At 41.0% G+C, this 17,271-nt stretch overlaps 1 protein-coding gene across 1 annotated transcript in view; it reads left to right on the top strand.

Annotated features, from left to right (window-relative positions):
• The window catches only part of adgrl3.1 (adhesion G protein-coupled receptor L3.1), a gene marked incomplete at both ends in the record, with an annotated part of 101,072 nt that overhangs the window by 42,863 nt on the left and 40,938 nt on the right, over positions 1-17,271 (top strand). The window contains 4 exons of the mRNA XM_083909738.1: positions 10,478-10,939; positions 11,722-11,825; positions 13,282-13,467; positions 15,116-15,154. Of these exons, the coding sequence (XP_083765864.1) occupies positions 10,478-10,939; positions 11,722-11,825; positions 13,282-13,467; positions 15,116-15,154 (791 nt within the window). The remainder of the gene's footprint in view (positions 1-10,477; positions 10,940-11,721; positions 11,826-13,281; positions 13,468-15,115; positions 15,155-17,271) is intronic.

Below are 17,271 nucleotides of genomic sequence, written 5' to 3'. Positions count from 1 at the left end.
TTCCATAAGTAAACATCCAGCAGTTGTTTTAATTAAATATCTCTCACCAAACCAGTGTTGTTGCACAGAGACAGGATCTCTCTCTCTCTCTCTCTCTCATCCAAAGTGACTCTCCTTCAAATCCTTTGCGATGTTTAAAATCTACCTCTCCCCTCGTTTCCTCCCCCTCTGGATGAAAGAGCTCCGGCCCCGGGAGTCTGAAGGGTTTTTATTTTTTTTATTTTGTACGTAGCGTAATTGCCTTTCAGCACCTTTCTTGAGTGGTCAAGGCAGAGTCTGGCTGCATGTCTTATTAAATGATGTCTGCGTTAACACATGCTCTTATACACAGTTTAGAGCCACAGAACAAGGAATTACAGAGAGAGAGAGACAGCGTAGAACTCAGTTTATACCGATCAGCAGCGCACGCGTGTCACTTCAGCACTTCATTGCGTTAATGCATGCATAATAGCGCGCACGTGCCCTAAAAGCCAGCCGCGCTAATGTATTTATAGTATTCATTTGTGAGTGTTGGTGTTTCTCTCTGAATGCGAACAGGAGTGTGCGCGTGTGGTGCGTGTTCACGGGCGCACACACTCTCCAGTGTGATCACTCTCATAATGGAGCTCCACGGTGTCTCGGGAGGCTCTAAAGATGAAATCAATTGGGATTCAATGTGGGGGAGTGACCTCTAGAAGCGCGGCAACAAGCCAGACTGCTGACCAGTCAGAGATAAATACATACAATCAATGCTGCCACGCTGCTTAACCCCCCCCCCCATCACCGCCACCACCACCCCTCCACTGCTTCACTCAATGAAGACAGGGAATAAATTAACTGCTTTCGCTGCATGATTCTCTCATTCCTCACAAAATGAGATGTTAAGTCGATCCATGGAAATTTTATTTTCTGGTTTGCCCTTTTTTTTTTTTACCCATCATTCAATTCAAAGGCTGTTGATCCATTTAAGGTTTAATTACACGATGAAGTAAGGATAAACGGTTGTGGATACAGGGGTCAAACTTGTTTTGTTTGTTTATTTTGTTTAGCTTCCACTCTAAGGGTTTCAGGCTCATATGGACGTCTTAAAGATATAAAAATGAGACAGGAAATTGGACGTGGAGTAAGCGAAGGTAGAGACTACTGAGAACTTATAGCATAATTGGGATACAGCAAATAGAGCTCCAATTACTGCATTGCATTCGCTCATTGGACAGTTAAGAAGAGGTCGTTTTGAGTCATTTGCAGACTTTTGACTATATGGATTTATCTTTTAGCGCACGCGTCTGAATGTAACATTTACTTTGGCTCTGTTATGGCAATGGTAGCAAGCGAGTTCTCGTACAACTTGAGGGTTGTGGGTTCAATTCCTGGCGAAAACGGTAGCGTAAAGCAGCTTTGAGTGGTCATCAAGCCGAGAAAAGTAGATAACAGAACATTTTAAATGTGTGCATATGATGTCGCACATTATTATCTTCTTTCTGATTCACAGTGAAGATGAGGAATGGTCCGGGACGATGTGCTTTTGTTTTGATTTGATAATATCACAACCCTTGGGTGCTAATTCGATATGTATTGCAATTCTCATTTATTGCAGTTTGATTATATAGATATTTTCTTTTTCTTAAACCAAACATTTTATGAATAATTCAATTTCCAGCCATGTTTCCATGCACATCGCTTGTCAGTCGCTAAGTCTGACAAAACACGTACTTGAGTTAAGCTAGCTGCTACATGTAGCTGCTAGCTTAACTCAAGTCATAACATTATAAATACAAACAGGCCATGTGGAAAAGTGATGTGTTTTCTGAGCGTTGGGCTTAAACTACTGTAAGAAAATAACATCAAATGCTGTGCCAAAATTAAGGTTAATTGGCAACTGCTACTTTACCTTTTAGCTAGTTTTCTGTTCATCAATTTAGCAGTAATTTCATGCTTCTGGGGGAGAATATAATGACTAATTAGTATTTCAATAGTTCTTTTGTCATGGTAAGACAATAATTAAAGATGCTTGAGATTTCCTTGTTTGTTTTTAAATAAACAACAAATCCTTCAGAAACAATATCCATTTTACTTTTAATTCTTTTTATCGACAACAATACATAGACGAAGCGTAACGCCCCCATCATCGTCTTGCAGATTTAAATAAAGCATAGGAATTTAAACTCGGATTTATTTCACACAGTTAATATAAATATTCACATTTAATCTATTCCATCACACGTTTGAAGCAGAACGCCGCAGAAAAAAATGATCTTTTTGAAATGCATATTCTTGTTTTTCACGAGAAGGAAGTGACTAAACCTTAGTACATTTATTGTTTCACATGTCATTGTTTGTTAAAAACCCCCCTTCTATTCTTTCTTACACACTCATAATGGCAGGAATCTCAATATTTCCTTTTCTCATATATCTTTCTTTTGTGTCTCTCGCCGTCGTCCTTATCGCCCGTCTAATCTGTCCTCCTTTCTTTCTGCAGCCCAGGCCCATTTCCCACACATCACACACGGCTGTTTAATCCAATGCAGCTTAGATGTACATGTGATAGAGGCCTCGTGCCTACATGAAGACACTTGTCTTTTTGCGTCACACTGTTCTCCTTCCACACACACACACACACACTCTACTGTTTATGGAGTTGTTTCATCACGTCTTCTTACATGCATATTATAGATGCCTGCCCTACGCAAGCAGCATGGCTCCAATGAAGCATTTGAATTATTTATCAGCTCCAGTCTGCCGTTGCCACACTTAAGAAAGTTTTTCCCCCAACAAAGTCGCAAAATAATTCATGTTATCTGCATCTTTGGAGAGGCGCAAAGGGCCACGCTTAGTGGATCTTAACACACGACCCACCCCCTCCACACACCTCCTCATCACTGGGTCACTGGCTCTTCTTTTCTTCTCTGTCGCTCACATTTTAAGATAATGGGGGTTAGCTTAGCAACGTGTGGAACTGTGATAATACAACCCGTATATCCGTGCACGCGCTCTATGTTATCTGAGGCCACGTTGCTCAGGTTGTCTCCTGTCCGTTATGTAACAGGTGATGTCACCGCAGGTTTTTTTTTATTTATAAATCACTGCAGGAAAGAGGCTCCGCGCGTGGTTAGCGCACACTGTTTGTGACCGTTGCCATGGAAACGTGTGTTTCAGCATTCGAAAAATTATGCCTCAGTCCCACATTTTACACACACACACACACACATGTATATATATATATATATATATATATATGAAACTAATCAAAACAACATTTTGACAGCGTCCAGTCTATGCAACATTATTTTAACATGCTTTATTCAGATAGCCTAGCATGTATTAGCTCCAAATGAGCTGCTTCAGACAGTACAAACAAGAATAACAGTAGTTATTTATAGGAATTATGCCTCGTGATCAGATCACATTTTTAATTAATTTAGTTCATTAAAGATCTCATCAGTTTTTGATTGTGTGAAGTGTGAAATGTTTATATATATATATATATATATATATATATATACATGTATTTACATATCTGTATATACATGTATTTACATACATGTATATATATGTATGTACATATATACATATACATATATATATATGTATGTATATATATGTAAGTGTATATGTATATATATGTTTGTACATATATACATATACTGTATGTATATATGTATATAGGTACATATGTACCTATATACATATATGTATATAGGTACATATATGTATATATATGTACATACATATATGTATATATGTACATATATGTATATATGTACATATATGTATATATGTGCATACATATATATATATATAAGTACATATATATATGTATATGTTCCACATGAGAGAGGAACCAGACACTGGAATTCGAGTCTAATCTTTTCAATATGCCGCTACATCAAGGGGTGACCTCTTCTTGTCACGCTGTCAGTTGAAGGATATTTAAGGTGTCACCTTTGAACCCTTAATGGCTTCTATCACAAGAGTTCCATTTCCTAAGGAAGTCAAGCATTGAGGGTCTATTGTCTTTACCTCCTCTCTCCACGTATTAACTCCGTGGTCCCCCCCCCCCCCTCTCCTCACCTCACCTCCCCTCTCGTCTCCCACTCTGTGCTTTGGCAACAGATTGCAATCAGGCAGCAAGGGCTAAAGACATCTTTCAAACAATTCCCTAAATTGGAGAGAATAACAGGAGTTGAAGGGTTAAAGTGGTGGGGCCCCTTTCACCAGATCACTGATTAGATTAACCCGCAGCACATCGCTGACTCGTCACATTGTGTGCGCTTGTGTTTGTGCGCGAGGGCGTAAAAGTGTTCTTTCATCCGAGGAGATTTAGCTCCGGCAAGCATGTTTTATAATTGTATAATAAAAGTTATATATATAAGCTTCACAAGTGTGTTATATGACACACAAAAGAAGGTGATGGTGTGATATTGTCTTATTCACGTCCATCCGTTTAAAATATACCAGTATTAGACCCAAACTGAAGAGGGATAAAACAATGACTCTATCGAGAATAAAGTCGTAATATTATGAGAGAAAAAGTCGTTATTTTTTACGTTAATAATGTTGTAGTATTATGAGCATAAAGTCGTAATCTTACGAGAATAACAATATTGCAATAATAGTCGTAATACTGTTTCATTGTAATATTATGAGAATAAAGTCGTAATATTAAAAAAGTCGTAAAGTAGTAATATTATGAGAAAAAAAAGTCATAATTTTACGTAAATAATGTTTAAATATTATGAGAATAAAGTTGTAATATTGAGAATAAAGTCATAATATTAAAAAAGTCATAATTTAACGAGAAAAAGTCATAATTTTTCCTGAATAAAGTCGTAATATTAAAATATTATTAAAATAATAATTTCACAATATTATGAAAACAAAGTCATAATATTATGACAATAAAGTTGTAACATTATGAGAATAAAGTCTTAACATGATGAGAATAAAGTAGTAACATTATGAGAACAAAGTCGTAACATTATGAGAATAAAGTCATAATGTAACGAGAGCAATGAATCAGACCTCATGTGACTTCATGAAGTGATAAAGCAAGAATGTAAAATATCAATTTGCCAAATCCCTCTGCGGTAACTCAATTTAATTCCAATTCATACAAGGTCACGTGAACGCAACGTCCTTCACACCTTCAGCAGCTTCAGCACCAGTTGTCGTCACCACTCTTCTCGACCACATCCATATCCCTGGTTTTTGCGTTTGGCAGAAGTGAGTTCTTGGACCTTCTTCTTCTTCCAGACAGCGGGTGTTCGACAAAGCACCAGGAGGAAGCACATGGAGTGTTGCCACTCCATGTCTGGATACAGTCTTAATTCCCGAATGATGGATTATTATGATGAATGATGGGGAACGGCCACAGATTCACTTGCAACAGGCTACAGTTTTTTTTATTCTAATACAATAGGATTTTGCTGGATGAAGGAAGGAATTTCATAGTTGTCCTTGTAAAACTGACATTATATTTGACGCCCGTCTGTAACAGCAGGCTCCAGTCTGTAATGCTGCTGACGATTCCTCCCATTATTATTATTATTATTATAGAGAGGGAAAAACTGGTCTCACTCTCCAGCTTTTGCTTTGAACGTGGGATCTTCCTCCTGATTGAGGACAAAGCACGTCATTGGTAAACTTCCGCTTGCACAATTTGGTTTAGCCCAGCAGTTGTTGTCGAGTGATGATGTGTGAAACGTTAGCCGCGGAACGGCCTGGCAGCCATTTTGAAAGGGGGAGGCTTTATATTCGTCGAGGTTGATCTTTATCTCCTGGGGAATTGCTTTACTTTGAAGTGTGCTCCGTTTGTGTTTTATCAGCGCACTTGAGCCACGAGCCCTGTGTGTGTGTGCGTTACACGTAAGTGAATGAGAACATCTCTGCTCAGGCATGTGTTTGGCGCGAGTTGCTCGGCGTACAATGGAGTGTAAAGCATCTAAAAGTGAGCGTGTGAATGTGCCAAAGGGGCAGTACGTTATCGCAGAACGCAGCCTTGGACGTGGATGTGCTTACGATCCCCAGCCTAGAAAGATCGGTGTCCTCTCGTCAGATTATCATTTTTGCTGTTACCCTTCTGGATCTGTTCCTCTATACTATTTATTTCATGGTGCTGTGTGTGTGTGTGTGTGTGTAGAGGCAAAGAGCAATAGCAACTTTCAAACAAATTGCCAGAAAAGTAATCATTCGCAGCGATCTGTGGTGGCTCAGTGATTACCGCACACGGTCGCATCCAAGGCGCCGATGGCTTCAGTTCAGGTCATTTGCGCGCGGGGATGTAATTCAGCGTCTTACCGTCTGCTTTTTCATTGTTGACCCCGCAGATAAAAGGAAGGGATTTATTTTTAAATTCTCTCCTCACTTCACTCTCGGAGTCTGTTTGTCCAATGTGGGTTAAAAATCCCCGGGGAAGTTCACCGTCTCTCTCCTCTGCTGCTTTACCTTTTGTGTCGTGGATTTACGATCTCTCTGTTTACCAAAGTCATGAAGGGTGTTCTCTGAGGAAGAAACAGTCTCAACTGTCTTACACACACACACACACACACACACACACACACACACACACACACACACACACACACACACACACACACACACACACACACACACACACACACACACACACACACACACACACACACACACACACGTCTGTCTGCATGTCAGATGATGATGTGCGAGCATCCTTGACAGCGTTTCCCCTCCATGTGTGGTGAGACATGAGCAACTCCAGGAAGAAGTTTACTGCCACGCTGCCATTGTTTCACTTCTGAATAGACTCACGACAGGTCAAGAAAACACAAACAACACAATAGAAGGAAAACTTATTATTCACCAGATGTTTACACACATTTTGGATTGTTAAAATTACACTTTCCAGACTCTTTTAATTCACGTTTAGTTAGAAAATGATATGAAAACGTATTCATTGACTTTGAAAGTGACAGAAAATCAAATATTTGGTATTCTGTGGTATTGTTCTCCACTCTTAGAAATAAAAGTGCTAAGTAGAACCATAAGGTTCTTCGGCTTGTCCTCATAGGAGAACCATTTTTGGAGGGTTCCACCAAGTACCCTTTTAAAACCCTTTTTTTTTTCCGGGAAAGGGGTTTTCAAGGGTTCTCTGGATCAAAATGGTTCTTACTGGAACCATTAGTGTTACCAAGAACCCTTGGAAAAACTCTTTCTTTGGGAAAGGGGTTTTCAGAAGCAAATGGTTCCAGGTAGAACCTCAGCCCTTGTAGTAGGACCCTTATTGGAACCCTTATTTCTAAGAGTATATGACTAAATATACTCTTAGAAATAAAAGTTATAAGTAGAACCATATAAGGTTCTTCGGCTTGTCCTCATAGGAGAACCCTTTTTGGCTCCAGGTAGAACCTTTTTATAAAGGTTCCACCAGGAACCCTTTTAAAACTCTATATTCAGGAAAGGGGATTTAAAGATAAAGGGTTTTTCAGAAGCAAATGGTTCCAGGTAGAACCTCAGCCCTTGCAGAAGGACCCTTTTGGAACCCTTATTTCTAAGAGTGTATGACTAAATATACTCTTAGAAATAAAAGTGCTAAGTAGAACCATATAAGGTTCTTCGGCTTGTCCTCGTAGGAGAACCCTTTTTGGCTCCAGGTAGAACCTTTTTTATAAAGGTTCCACCTGGAACCCTCTTGTAGGGTTCCACCAAGAACTCTTTTAAACCCCTTTATTCAGGAAAGGGGTTCAAAAGAGAGAGGGTTTTTCAGAAGCAAATGGTTCTAGATAGAACCTCAGCCCTTGTAGAAGCACCCCTTTTGGAACCCTTATTTCTAAGAGTGTATTAATTTAATATGACTTTTAAACACTGGGCCACAACAACACGGCTTCAATATTAATTTACCCAGGATACAGTGACCATGCGCGCCTCACACCTCCCAAATGAAATCCCAGTTGGATCTTTTCCACCTCAAAGTGTTTAATCAGTGTTTAATCAATATTGATATAATGATGCATGATTCTAAGTCCAGTACCAAGGACCGTATTCTCCGTATGAAGAACAGGGCAGACAACATTTTATGCCTCTTTCTCCGATTTAAACCTTTAAGAAGTTTTGTGATTGTGCTTTTTGCTCTGTATCGTACAATTGTTTTCGCGGATCTGGGTCAACGTCGTTCAGGTTCAGGTTGGCTGACATCATGAAATTGTCGCGTTGTATTTACTCACAGCGTCCCGAGCTTAAAGGCAAAGGAGACATGTCATCGCCTATGAGCGTACGACCGCTACCCTTTTCCTTTTTTATAAATGTTTCATGAAGCGGCGTTATGTCATTTTCCCCCGTCGTTCTCCACACAATCCAAAAGAGAAGCACATGGGAGAGAGATGTTGGCAAAAATAGATCTATATATATATACGTCAAAAGAGGAGTAAATGAATCAAATCAGGTGGAAAATGTCAAGAGAACAGGAGGAGGAGGAGGAGGAAGAGGAGGAGGAGGAGGGCAGTGAAGTGCTCTGGCCTCTGTGTTTTTACCTTGGACTCAAATGACAGCAGACATCAACCTCACACACACACACACACACACACACGTTTATATTGTTGTGGCAGTGTTGCTAATGGAGCTTCCTATTTGAACACACACACACACACACACACACACACACACACACACAGATTGACAGCTCGTCCCTAGGCCGCCGCTGCCACGCATGATTGATGGTCGACGCTCCGTGGAGAACGCGCGAGGATATAGGTGCGTCGGTGATTCAGGGAAGCAGAGGTAGCAGCACAGTTTAGGAACGGGAAAAACACTGGGTTGAATTGTGGAGGGAAGAGAACAGAACGTACAGGAGGAGGTGGATGTTACGCGGCTGTCATTCAATCACACAGACACACAGACAGACAGACAGACAGACAGACAGAGATAAAGAGTGAGAAATAGTGTCTTTCCTGACTGCAAAAATCCATGGCAGAGACAGCTGCAGCTTCACAGTCGATAATCTCAAGCACGAGTTTATTTTTATAACGCACACAAACACTCCATGACACACTCAACAAACATCAACCTCATTGCAGTTACACACAGTTGTATATGAGTATATGAGACACTCTATATGTCTCATATAGTGTCCTTCAATGTCAATGTGTTGGACATATGGGTTAGGGCACGCCAAGGTCTCACATGGACAAACACAAGAACGTTATGGAGATGTTTAACAACAAGGAAAACTTTAAAAAACGTTATATTTTTTGCTCCTAGAATTAAGTACAGACTATTAGTATTAGTTAAACATGAATAGATATTGAATTCATTATTTATAAACACATTTATATGTGTTTTCCTGATTCATTCATTATGTATTAATGCTTAACTAATGCTAATAGTGCTAAAAGTAACCATTATTTTCGTAATAGAGTAATCTGTCGATTATTTGCTCGATTAATCGTTTGTTCCATAAAATGTCAGTTTCGATGATTTCTTCTTTTAAACGCTTTGTTTACGTGCTGCGGCACCGGAGTCCAGGCACCGTTTACCAGTTAGCTTCGTTAGCTCCTTTAGCGGCGTTAGCGCCGTTAGCGCGCCTACAGTTGAACTGGAAAAGTCTGTTTATTAAACACATTTTTAAACTTTTTCTTTTTAACAGTATATAATACATACTCCATTAAAATCCAGACGTTTTTACCACATTCACAAGGTATAGAGTGTATTTCTGATTAATTTAATGTTATATTCATTGAGAAAAAAGTGCTTTTCCTTCAAAAAATAAGGACATTTCTAAACTTTTGAGTGATTTGAGACCATGTAGAACAATTCACGGTGAAATGGAGGGAAACGTGTTCATAATTATCTCCATTTTCATAACATGTTTCTCCTCTAATATCGCACACAAAAGCCATTAGTCGAACTGGGATTCAAACCGATAACTCGCTATGTTAGCGTCATTGCTAGCCACTGCTGTGCCGCGTGGCCTCCACTCTTCGTCCATCCATTCGTTCTTTATTTATTTATATACAGGGACATTGTGAGTCATGTAGCCCTAACAATGAATCATTGACAATAAAAGACTGTGTCTTTCAGCATCTTCCGATGTCACAGGTTTATAAATCACGCACAAACACTCAAAGAACGCGTCTTCTTCTACCAGCAAGGTCTCATGAGCGACGTGAAGTGTTGACTCAACTGTTACCTGCATTTGTGAGCAACAAACAATAAATAAAGTGCGTGGAAACAAATCCAGGATGAAAACACCGACGCTAGAAGTCGTCAGACTCATCGGTTTCTCCCTGACAAAGCTGTTTATTTAGCGGTAAATAAATGAATCCCTGCGTGTATATATACGTACACTTGCTCACTTTAGATTCTGCTTTTTTTCTTCTTATTTCTTTGCTCATGGGAGTAAATTTGTCCTGACGTGCAGAACTCATAAAAACGTCTGCACTCACAGAAGCTGGAGAACAAACTTTGGCTTTAAGAAACCAGGTGTTAACGTGAATATAAAACCATGTTCTTTGTCTTTTCTCTTCAGACTATCGCCCACCTCCTATGATGCCGCCTAACCGAGGAGGGGAAGGAGGCGTAGGAGGAGGAGGAGGAGGAGGTGGAGGTCCAATACTTAGCGGAGGTTCTTCCTCTTCCTCGACCAGCCGCACAACCACGACCCGTTCCCTTCCCTTCTACACCACCCCGAGGCCTCTCCTCACCACCTCGCCCGGCCAGCGCTACCGGACCACGACCACGATCCGTCAGCCCGTCCTGGTTCCCATCGGCGGCTCGGCGTCCGACACCAATCAGATCCCCGACACCAATCAGAAAGCAGGAGGAGGAGGAGGAGGACGCGTTCCCCCGCCGCAGGTTCCTCCGGCGGCGCCGCAGCCTCCCGCGCTGCCGCCGCAAGACTTCTGCAACCCGAGGTTGACGGCCGACATATCGTGGCCCAGAACACAGCAGGGTCAGACGGCCAAGCAGCCCTGCCCTGTAGGGACGCTGGGTAAGGAGATACGTGTGTGGGTGAGGGGAAAACATAGTGGTTTTCAGTATTGTCGAGTGGGAGTGCATCTGCAGTTGCATTTTTTAGCCACTAGGGCTGCAAATAGTGATTATTTTCATAATCGATTAATCGTTTGGTCCATAAAATGTCAGAAAATGTTTTAAAAAATGTGCACATTAAAATCAACATGTGGTTATTACGGTAATAAAAGAGGAGGGTGTTGAAAATAACGCCTGTACAAAATATGTTTTTGTAAATATGTTGTATGCAGTTCAAATTAATTTAACATGCATACATACATCTGTTCAACTTATTACATAAAACATTTTGTCTTTCTTCATTTTAAATTCTTAATACACTATTTTAGCGTGCAGTAAATTGCCAATCCAATCCAACTTTATTTATAAAGCACTTTAAAAACAACAACAGATGAAATCAGAAAGAAATAAAACATACAAACGTGTGACCTAATAGACCTAAGAACAAACAATGAAACAATAAAATACTGTATAAATAAAAAATAATAATAGTAAAATAGTAAATAACTGCCCAATATTGGAAGTTATTCTGGTAAAATGGACAAACGCACCCACTACAGGACAACCCTTTTTTCTCTAATCAATTAGCTCACATGACAACGTTCATTCAGCTTCCATTCACGCACTCACACACACACACACATACACACACTGAACACACACACACAATCTGCTCGGTGAACCCCGGGCACCTGGTAAATGTCAGCGCTGTCTCACCCTGTTTGTCTTGCGTGTGTCTTGAAGGTGTGGCCACATACGTGTGCATGGCCCGCATGGGCTACTGGGACCCCCGAGGGCCTGACCTCAGCAACTGCACGTCACCCTGGGTCAACCACATCATGCAGAAAGTAAGTCTGAAAGAAAAGCTGCTGGGGGGGGGGGGGGGGGGGAATGGGACAAACCGCTGAGCCCTAGTTTAACGGATATATTTGGATAGAGCATTAAAATGCACTGACCTCAGGCGAATATTGAGGCTATGTTTCCATCTTCATTTGTTATCTGACTCCTGTTTGAGATCTCAGAGATTTCTTATGTAGCTAAAGGGGAAAATGCTACCATTGTATCTTTTCCTTATAGTTTCAATGTATAATGTAAAATGTAGTGCTGGGCATGTCCATGATGACCGACTTTAGTCCAGGCACCATTTACCAGTTAGCTCAGTTAGCTGCGTTAGCTTCTTTAGTGCCGTTAGCGCGCCTACAGTTGAGAAGGCATGTTTAAAGACTCCTGCTTTGCAAACTACTGCCGCATGTGACGCATAGACTGTATATAAAAAGTGGCACTGGCCACGATAACGCGCTAACGCTAACGCATGACACATTTCCATAACGACTGACTGGAAAAAAGGCACGCGTTAACGTCATGTTTTCGTGCCGCGGCACCGGAGTCCAGGCACCGTTGACCAGTTAGCATCCGTTAGCTGCGTTAGCTCCTTTTGCGGCGTTAGCACGCCTACATTCGAGAAGGCATGTTTTAAGACTTGCTATGCAAACTACTGCCAAATGTGACGCATAGACTGTATATAAAAGCTAGTGTTGGGCACGTTAATGCGCTGACTTTAACGCAAGTTAACCCATGACGTGTTTCCATGACGATTGACCGGAAAAATAGGCGATTGATGTCATGTCTACGTGCCGTGGAGTTCAGGCACCGTTTACCAGTTAGCTCCGATAGCTCTTTTAGCGCCGTTGGCGTGCCTACAGTCGAACTGGAGCGGTCTGTTTATTAAACGAAGAGAGCAACGGTACAGTAAAGTAGCGCTAAAGTTTAGGGTTACTTTAGAGACTGGTTTTAACAATCGGGAGTCGCGTAAACATGACGTCACACATGGCGTCTTTTTACCGGCCAGTCGTCATGGAAACGCGCCATGCATAACCGCTGTTAGCGCGTTAGCGTGCCCATCACTATAAATAAAATAAATGGTTTTATTCACACTTTGAATTCACCTAGTCTCATCTTGACTTTCTCACCTCCATCCCTCAACACTTAACTTTCTTGTCTGTCTCATTACCCATCTGTCCTTTCTCCTCTCTCTCTCTCTCTCTAACCCAATCTGTTCTTTACCTCTCTGTCCTCCTCGTCCTTCCTGTCCTTTACTTTCATTTATCCATCTGTCTGCTGCTTTACTCTTCTCCTAATGTCCTCTCCCGCTGTCCTGCTCCGACTAACTCTTCCTCCTCTTCCCGATTTTTCTGACAATTTATCTGACGTCTCTGCTTGAATTTCGCTCTCTCTTCACCTTCTTCTTCTTCTTCTTCTTCTCTCGCTCTCTTCCTCCTTCCTGTCACCTCGTTTGGCTCGCAGCTTCGCTCAGGTGAGACGGCAGCGATCGTAGCCAGGGAGCTGGCCGAGCAGACCAAAGGGATGCTGCGCCCTGGCGACGTGCCATCCACGGTGCGAGCCATGGCCCAGCTGGTTGAACTGCTGGACGTGCAGCTCAGGAACCTCACCCCCGGGGGCAAAGACAGCGCTGCCCGCAGCCTCACAAAGGTACTTGGATATATACACTTATCCTGGAAGGTTAACGGTGTAGAGAGGTGTGTTTAAGGGGAAGGAAGTGACAGGAAGAGGAGGAAGTGGCTGAAAGAGGAATACTTAAGTTACATAAGATGAGTAGCATGAATGAGTTAAATGAAGAAATGCACTACCGTTCAAAAGTTTGGGGTCACTTAGAAATGTCCTTATTTTTGAAGGAAAAGTACTTTTTTGTCAATGAATTTAACATTAAATCAATCAGAAATACACTCTATACGTTGCTAATGTGGTAAAAACAATTGGTTTTAAATGGAATATGTGTATACTGTAAAAAAAATAGAAAAAACTCTTTTTTTGAGTTTATAGCCCAACAAAATTTCTCAAGTTTTTAAAAAGTTAGCCAAACTGTTTGAAAACAGAATTTTGAGTTGGCACAACTCTAACTTACAAGTTTGTCCAACAGAATAATATTAGTTTATGGATACATAGGTGTATAGAGGCCCATTTCCAGTGTTCTAATGGTACATTGTGTTTGCTAATGGCGTTAAATGGCTATTGGATGATTAGAAAACCCTTGAAAACCCTTGTGCAATGATGTTAGCACAGCTGTAAACAGTTTTGCTGGTTCTTTGACCAAAGCAAAGTCATTATTTCTAATCTCGTCAATGTCTTGACTATAGTTTCTATTAATTTTGCAGCTCTTTTGATGAATAAATGTCTGACTTTTAATTGAAAACACAACAAAAACTGTATAGGTGACCCCAAACTTTTGAACGTTAGTGTGTACATGCACAAAATAGCTGCTTTTTCATAGACAGTATTTTATCCTCTTTTGTGTTTGAGTCTTTGTAACAAGTGTTGCTCTACGTTATGGGTGATAGATATCTGCTTTTAGCCTCTGGCTGGATGCCTCCACTCTTTTCAGATCAGCACCTAAATTGAATCAAACTGCCTCGCTCATTAAAACATATAGTCCAAATTTTAACGTCACAAGCTCGCTCGAGTGCTTATTTCAGGATTACAATAGTGGGAAAACTGATGCCGAGGATGTGTTTCACTACAGCGGGAAGACTTTACATCAATACTTTGTTCGTGTATTGAGTTAAATCAGTGGGGGGGAACCTCGATGGCTGGCCTGGCCGGATAATTGACTGACTGACTGTTTCTTGGTCATCTCAGCTGAGGTCAACAGTGACGGACGGTACAGTCACTGTAAAGTTTTTAGCTTCACTCCTCTTTATTTATCCCTTTTCTGCCCTTGTAAATGGAATCAATTCATTCGTATTTGGCTGTTGAGCCAAAACGGCGCCCGTTAGAGGTTGAAAAAGTCGAGGAAATCTTTCCTCTTATTGGCCGAATTATAAACAAATCGAGTAATACGCCAGCTTATTAAAAATCATTTACATTAGGAGATTGAATATGAACAAATCGTGCACGCGCTAATTAATGCCATCAATTCACTGAAAGGTATGAGTAGAAAATGGAAAAAAAAGGAGGTGGTTTAAAAGAAAGGAGAGGAAAGAGCAGAAGAAGTGAGGAGAAAGACAATATGTTCCAGTCTTTTTGTGCAATGTTAATGAAGTGGGGGTGTGTGTGTGCGTGTGTGTGTGTGTGTGATTGAGAGGTGCTATGTCGCTAACCGCTGGATTGTTTGAATTTGCAGCTTCAGAAGAGAGAAAGGTCCTGCAGGTTTTTCACACAGGTATTTCTTCTACTTCCTGGTGTCCTTGATTACTTTTCCACACCATAGTCTGATGTGTGTGTGTTTTTTTTTTTTTTTTTGTGTTCACACCCTGCATGTGGTTTGTGCTCGTGTATGTTGTGTGTGTGTGTGCTTACAAATTACAAAGCTCTCTGTAGAATTCTGCAACACAACCCTTTGAGGAGTCGGCTTCTGGTCCTTGGATAACTGTTAATAAAACAGTTTTAGTCTCCTTAAAGGGTTTGCTGGCATCTTTTTTTTATTTTTAATTTAACTATTTTTTGAATCAATGGCGCTGATCAGCCAACACGATCAATATCAGTAATCATCATCTGTTTGGTTGCTGTGTCTGCAGCTCTGTAATCACTCATACCTGAAAGCGAATGACTGGCGATCCATCTCTATTCCGTAAACTGTCCTCTCTGCTGTTGTATTACAGAGAAAGGACTGCGTATGATGGATAAGCCTCTGCAGATTCTTTCGTCTCAGATTCTGTGCTCATACCGGCTTATATTGTATTGTATTGCTGAGTTTTTGTTGACGTTGTTCATGTTGACACCGTGGGCTCATGTTCCGGATCTGGACCTCGACCCTGCCCTATCAGGACCATAATTCACTGTTAATTAACAGAGCATTTGCATTTTAACGTGCAGCTTTTCTAACCGTGATGGCACCAGAGGTCCAGGAAATGCAAACGTGAGACGTGCTTTTCTTCACACGCGTTGTAAACGAGCGAGCGAGTAAGTAAGTGAGCCACGCACTGGGGTTTTATTCTCGATAGAGAGAAGAGCTCTCGTCTATTTTTAACCACAAACCAGTGCGCGTTTCACGGCAAAAAATAGACGGAGAAAGTGATCTTTCACCACATCTGTCTGTCACGTACAGTACGCTACAAACGCAGCGCGTGTCCTGTTCTTTTTTCAAAGTAAAAGCACTCGGTTCAGTCCTAAAAAAAAAGTGTGTAAACTTCTGTAACTTCACATTGAGAAGAGAAAAGTAGATCCAAACAAGATTGACTTATTTACACCTAAAAATATGTCTTTATGTGTGTCAAAAGATCTTTTTTGTACATTTTATTTTTCATATTCAAACGTTTTTATTATTTAATTAGACTTAGACTTGACTTTATTGATCCCTTAGGATGACTCCCTCAGAGAAAATTAGATTTCCAGCAGTGTAACAGTGGTGAGGACATCATGAGCAGCAATATATATATATAAAAGAAAAGAAAATAAACAAACATAGATGGAACAAAATAAGTGGATGCATAGATTTAAATTCCTTGAGGAAACGTTCTCTCTCAGGACCTGATGTAGGTCACGTTTGTGGTGCGATAAAATCATTATTTAGCTCAGGAAAAGACCCCACCTGACTCCGCGTAACCGTCGTAGGCTGCAAAGTGCCGTTTCTTTCTGTAACTGCACACACACACACACACACACACAGAGACTCACACACACTCTCTCTCGATGGCCTCGCTGTTTTTTTTCTCCTGATGCAGGCTTTTTCCTCCGCCTGAAAGTCTTAACGTCAGCAGCAGTCAGCAGTCATCATACAACATGGCTTATGCAGGCTGACACAAACACACACACACACACACACACACACACATAGATAATAATATTCAACAGTGATCTCACGCCGTCACAGACGTGTTGACGCTTTAATCCGACGACCGCCGCCGTTTCTAACGAGCGTCTCTTTTTAAAAAACAAACTAGTTCCAGATTAGAATCCACACACTCGGTGGTTACTGCAGGAGAGTTGGAGTGATCGATTAATTAATTCGCCCTTTTTTTTAAAATGTGGAAAAAGAAAAAAAAGAAAATGATACCAACACACTCCCTGACTCTGCCAGATAGAAGTGTGTGTGCTTAGGGATGTGGTGTGGTGCTGCCCTCTCCTTGTTAATTATCTACAGCACTAATTGCCAAGTGAGGAGAGTGGGCAGGAGGTTTGGGTTCCTAATAGAGACAAAAATAATTGAATTCTCTCTCTCTCTTTTTTTGTCTTTCCCTCCCATTTCACCTCACCACCACCACCTCCTCCTCCTCTTCATTCGGGGAACCGGGGACTCGTTTCATGTATTGTAAATTGGCAATTTATTCATGATGAAGT

The sequence above is a fragment of the Microchirus variegatus genome, assembly GCF_963457635.1.
Source record: "Microchirus variegatus genome assembly, chromosome: 23".
Lineage (NCBI taxonomy): Eukaryota > Metazoa > Chordata > Actinopteri > Pleuronectiformes > Soleidae > Microchirus > Microchirus variegatus.
Note: the sequence above shows the minus strand (reverse complement) of the source record. Positions and strands in the feature narration are given on the sequence as shown.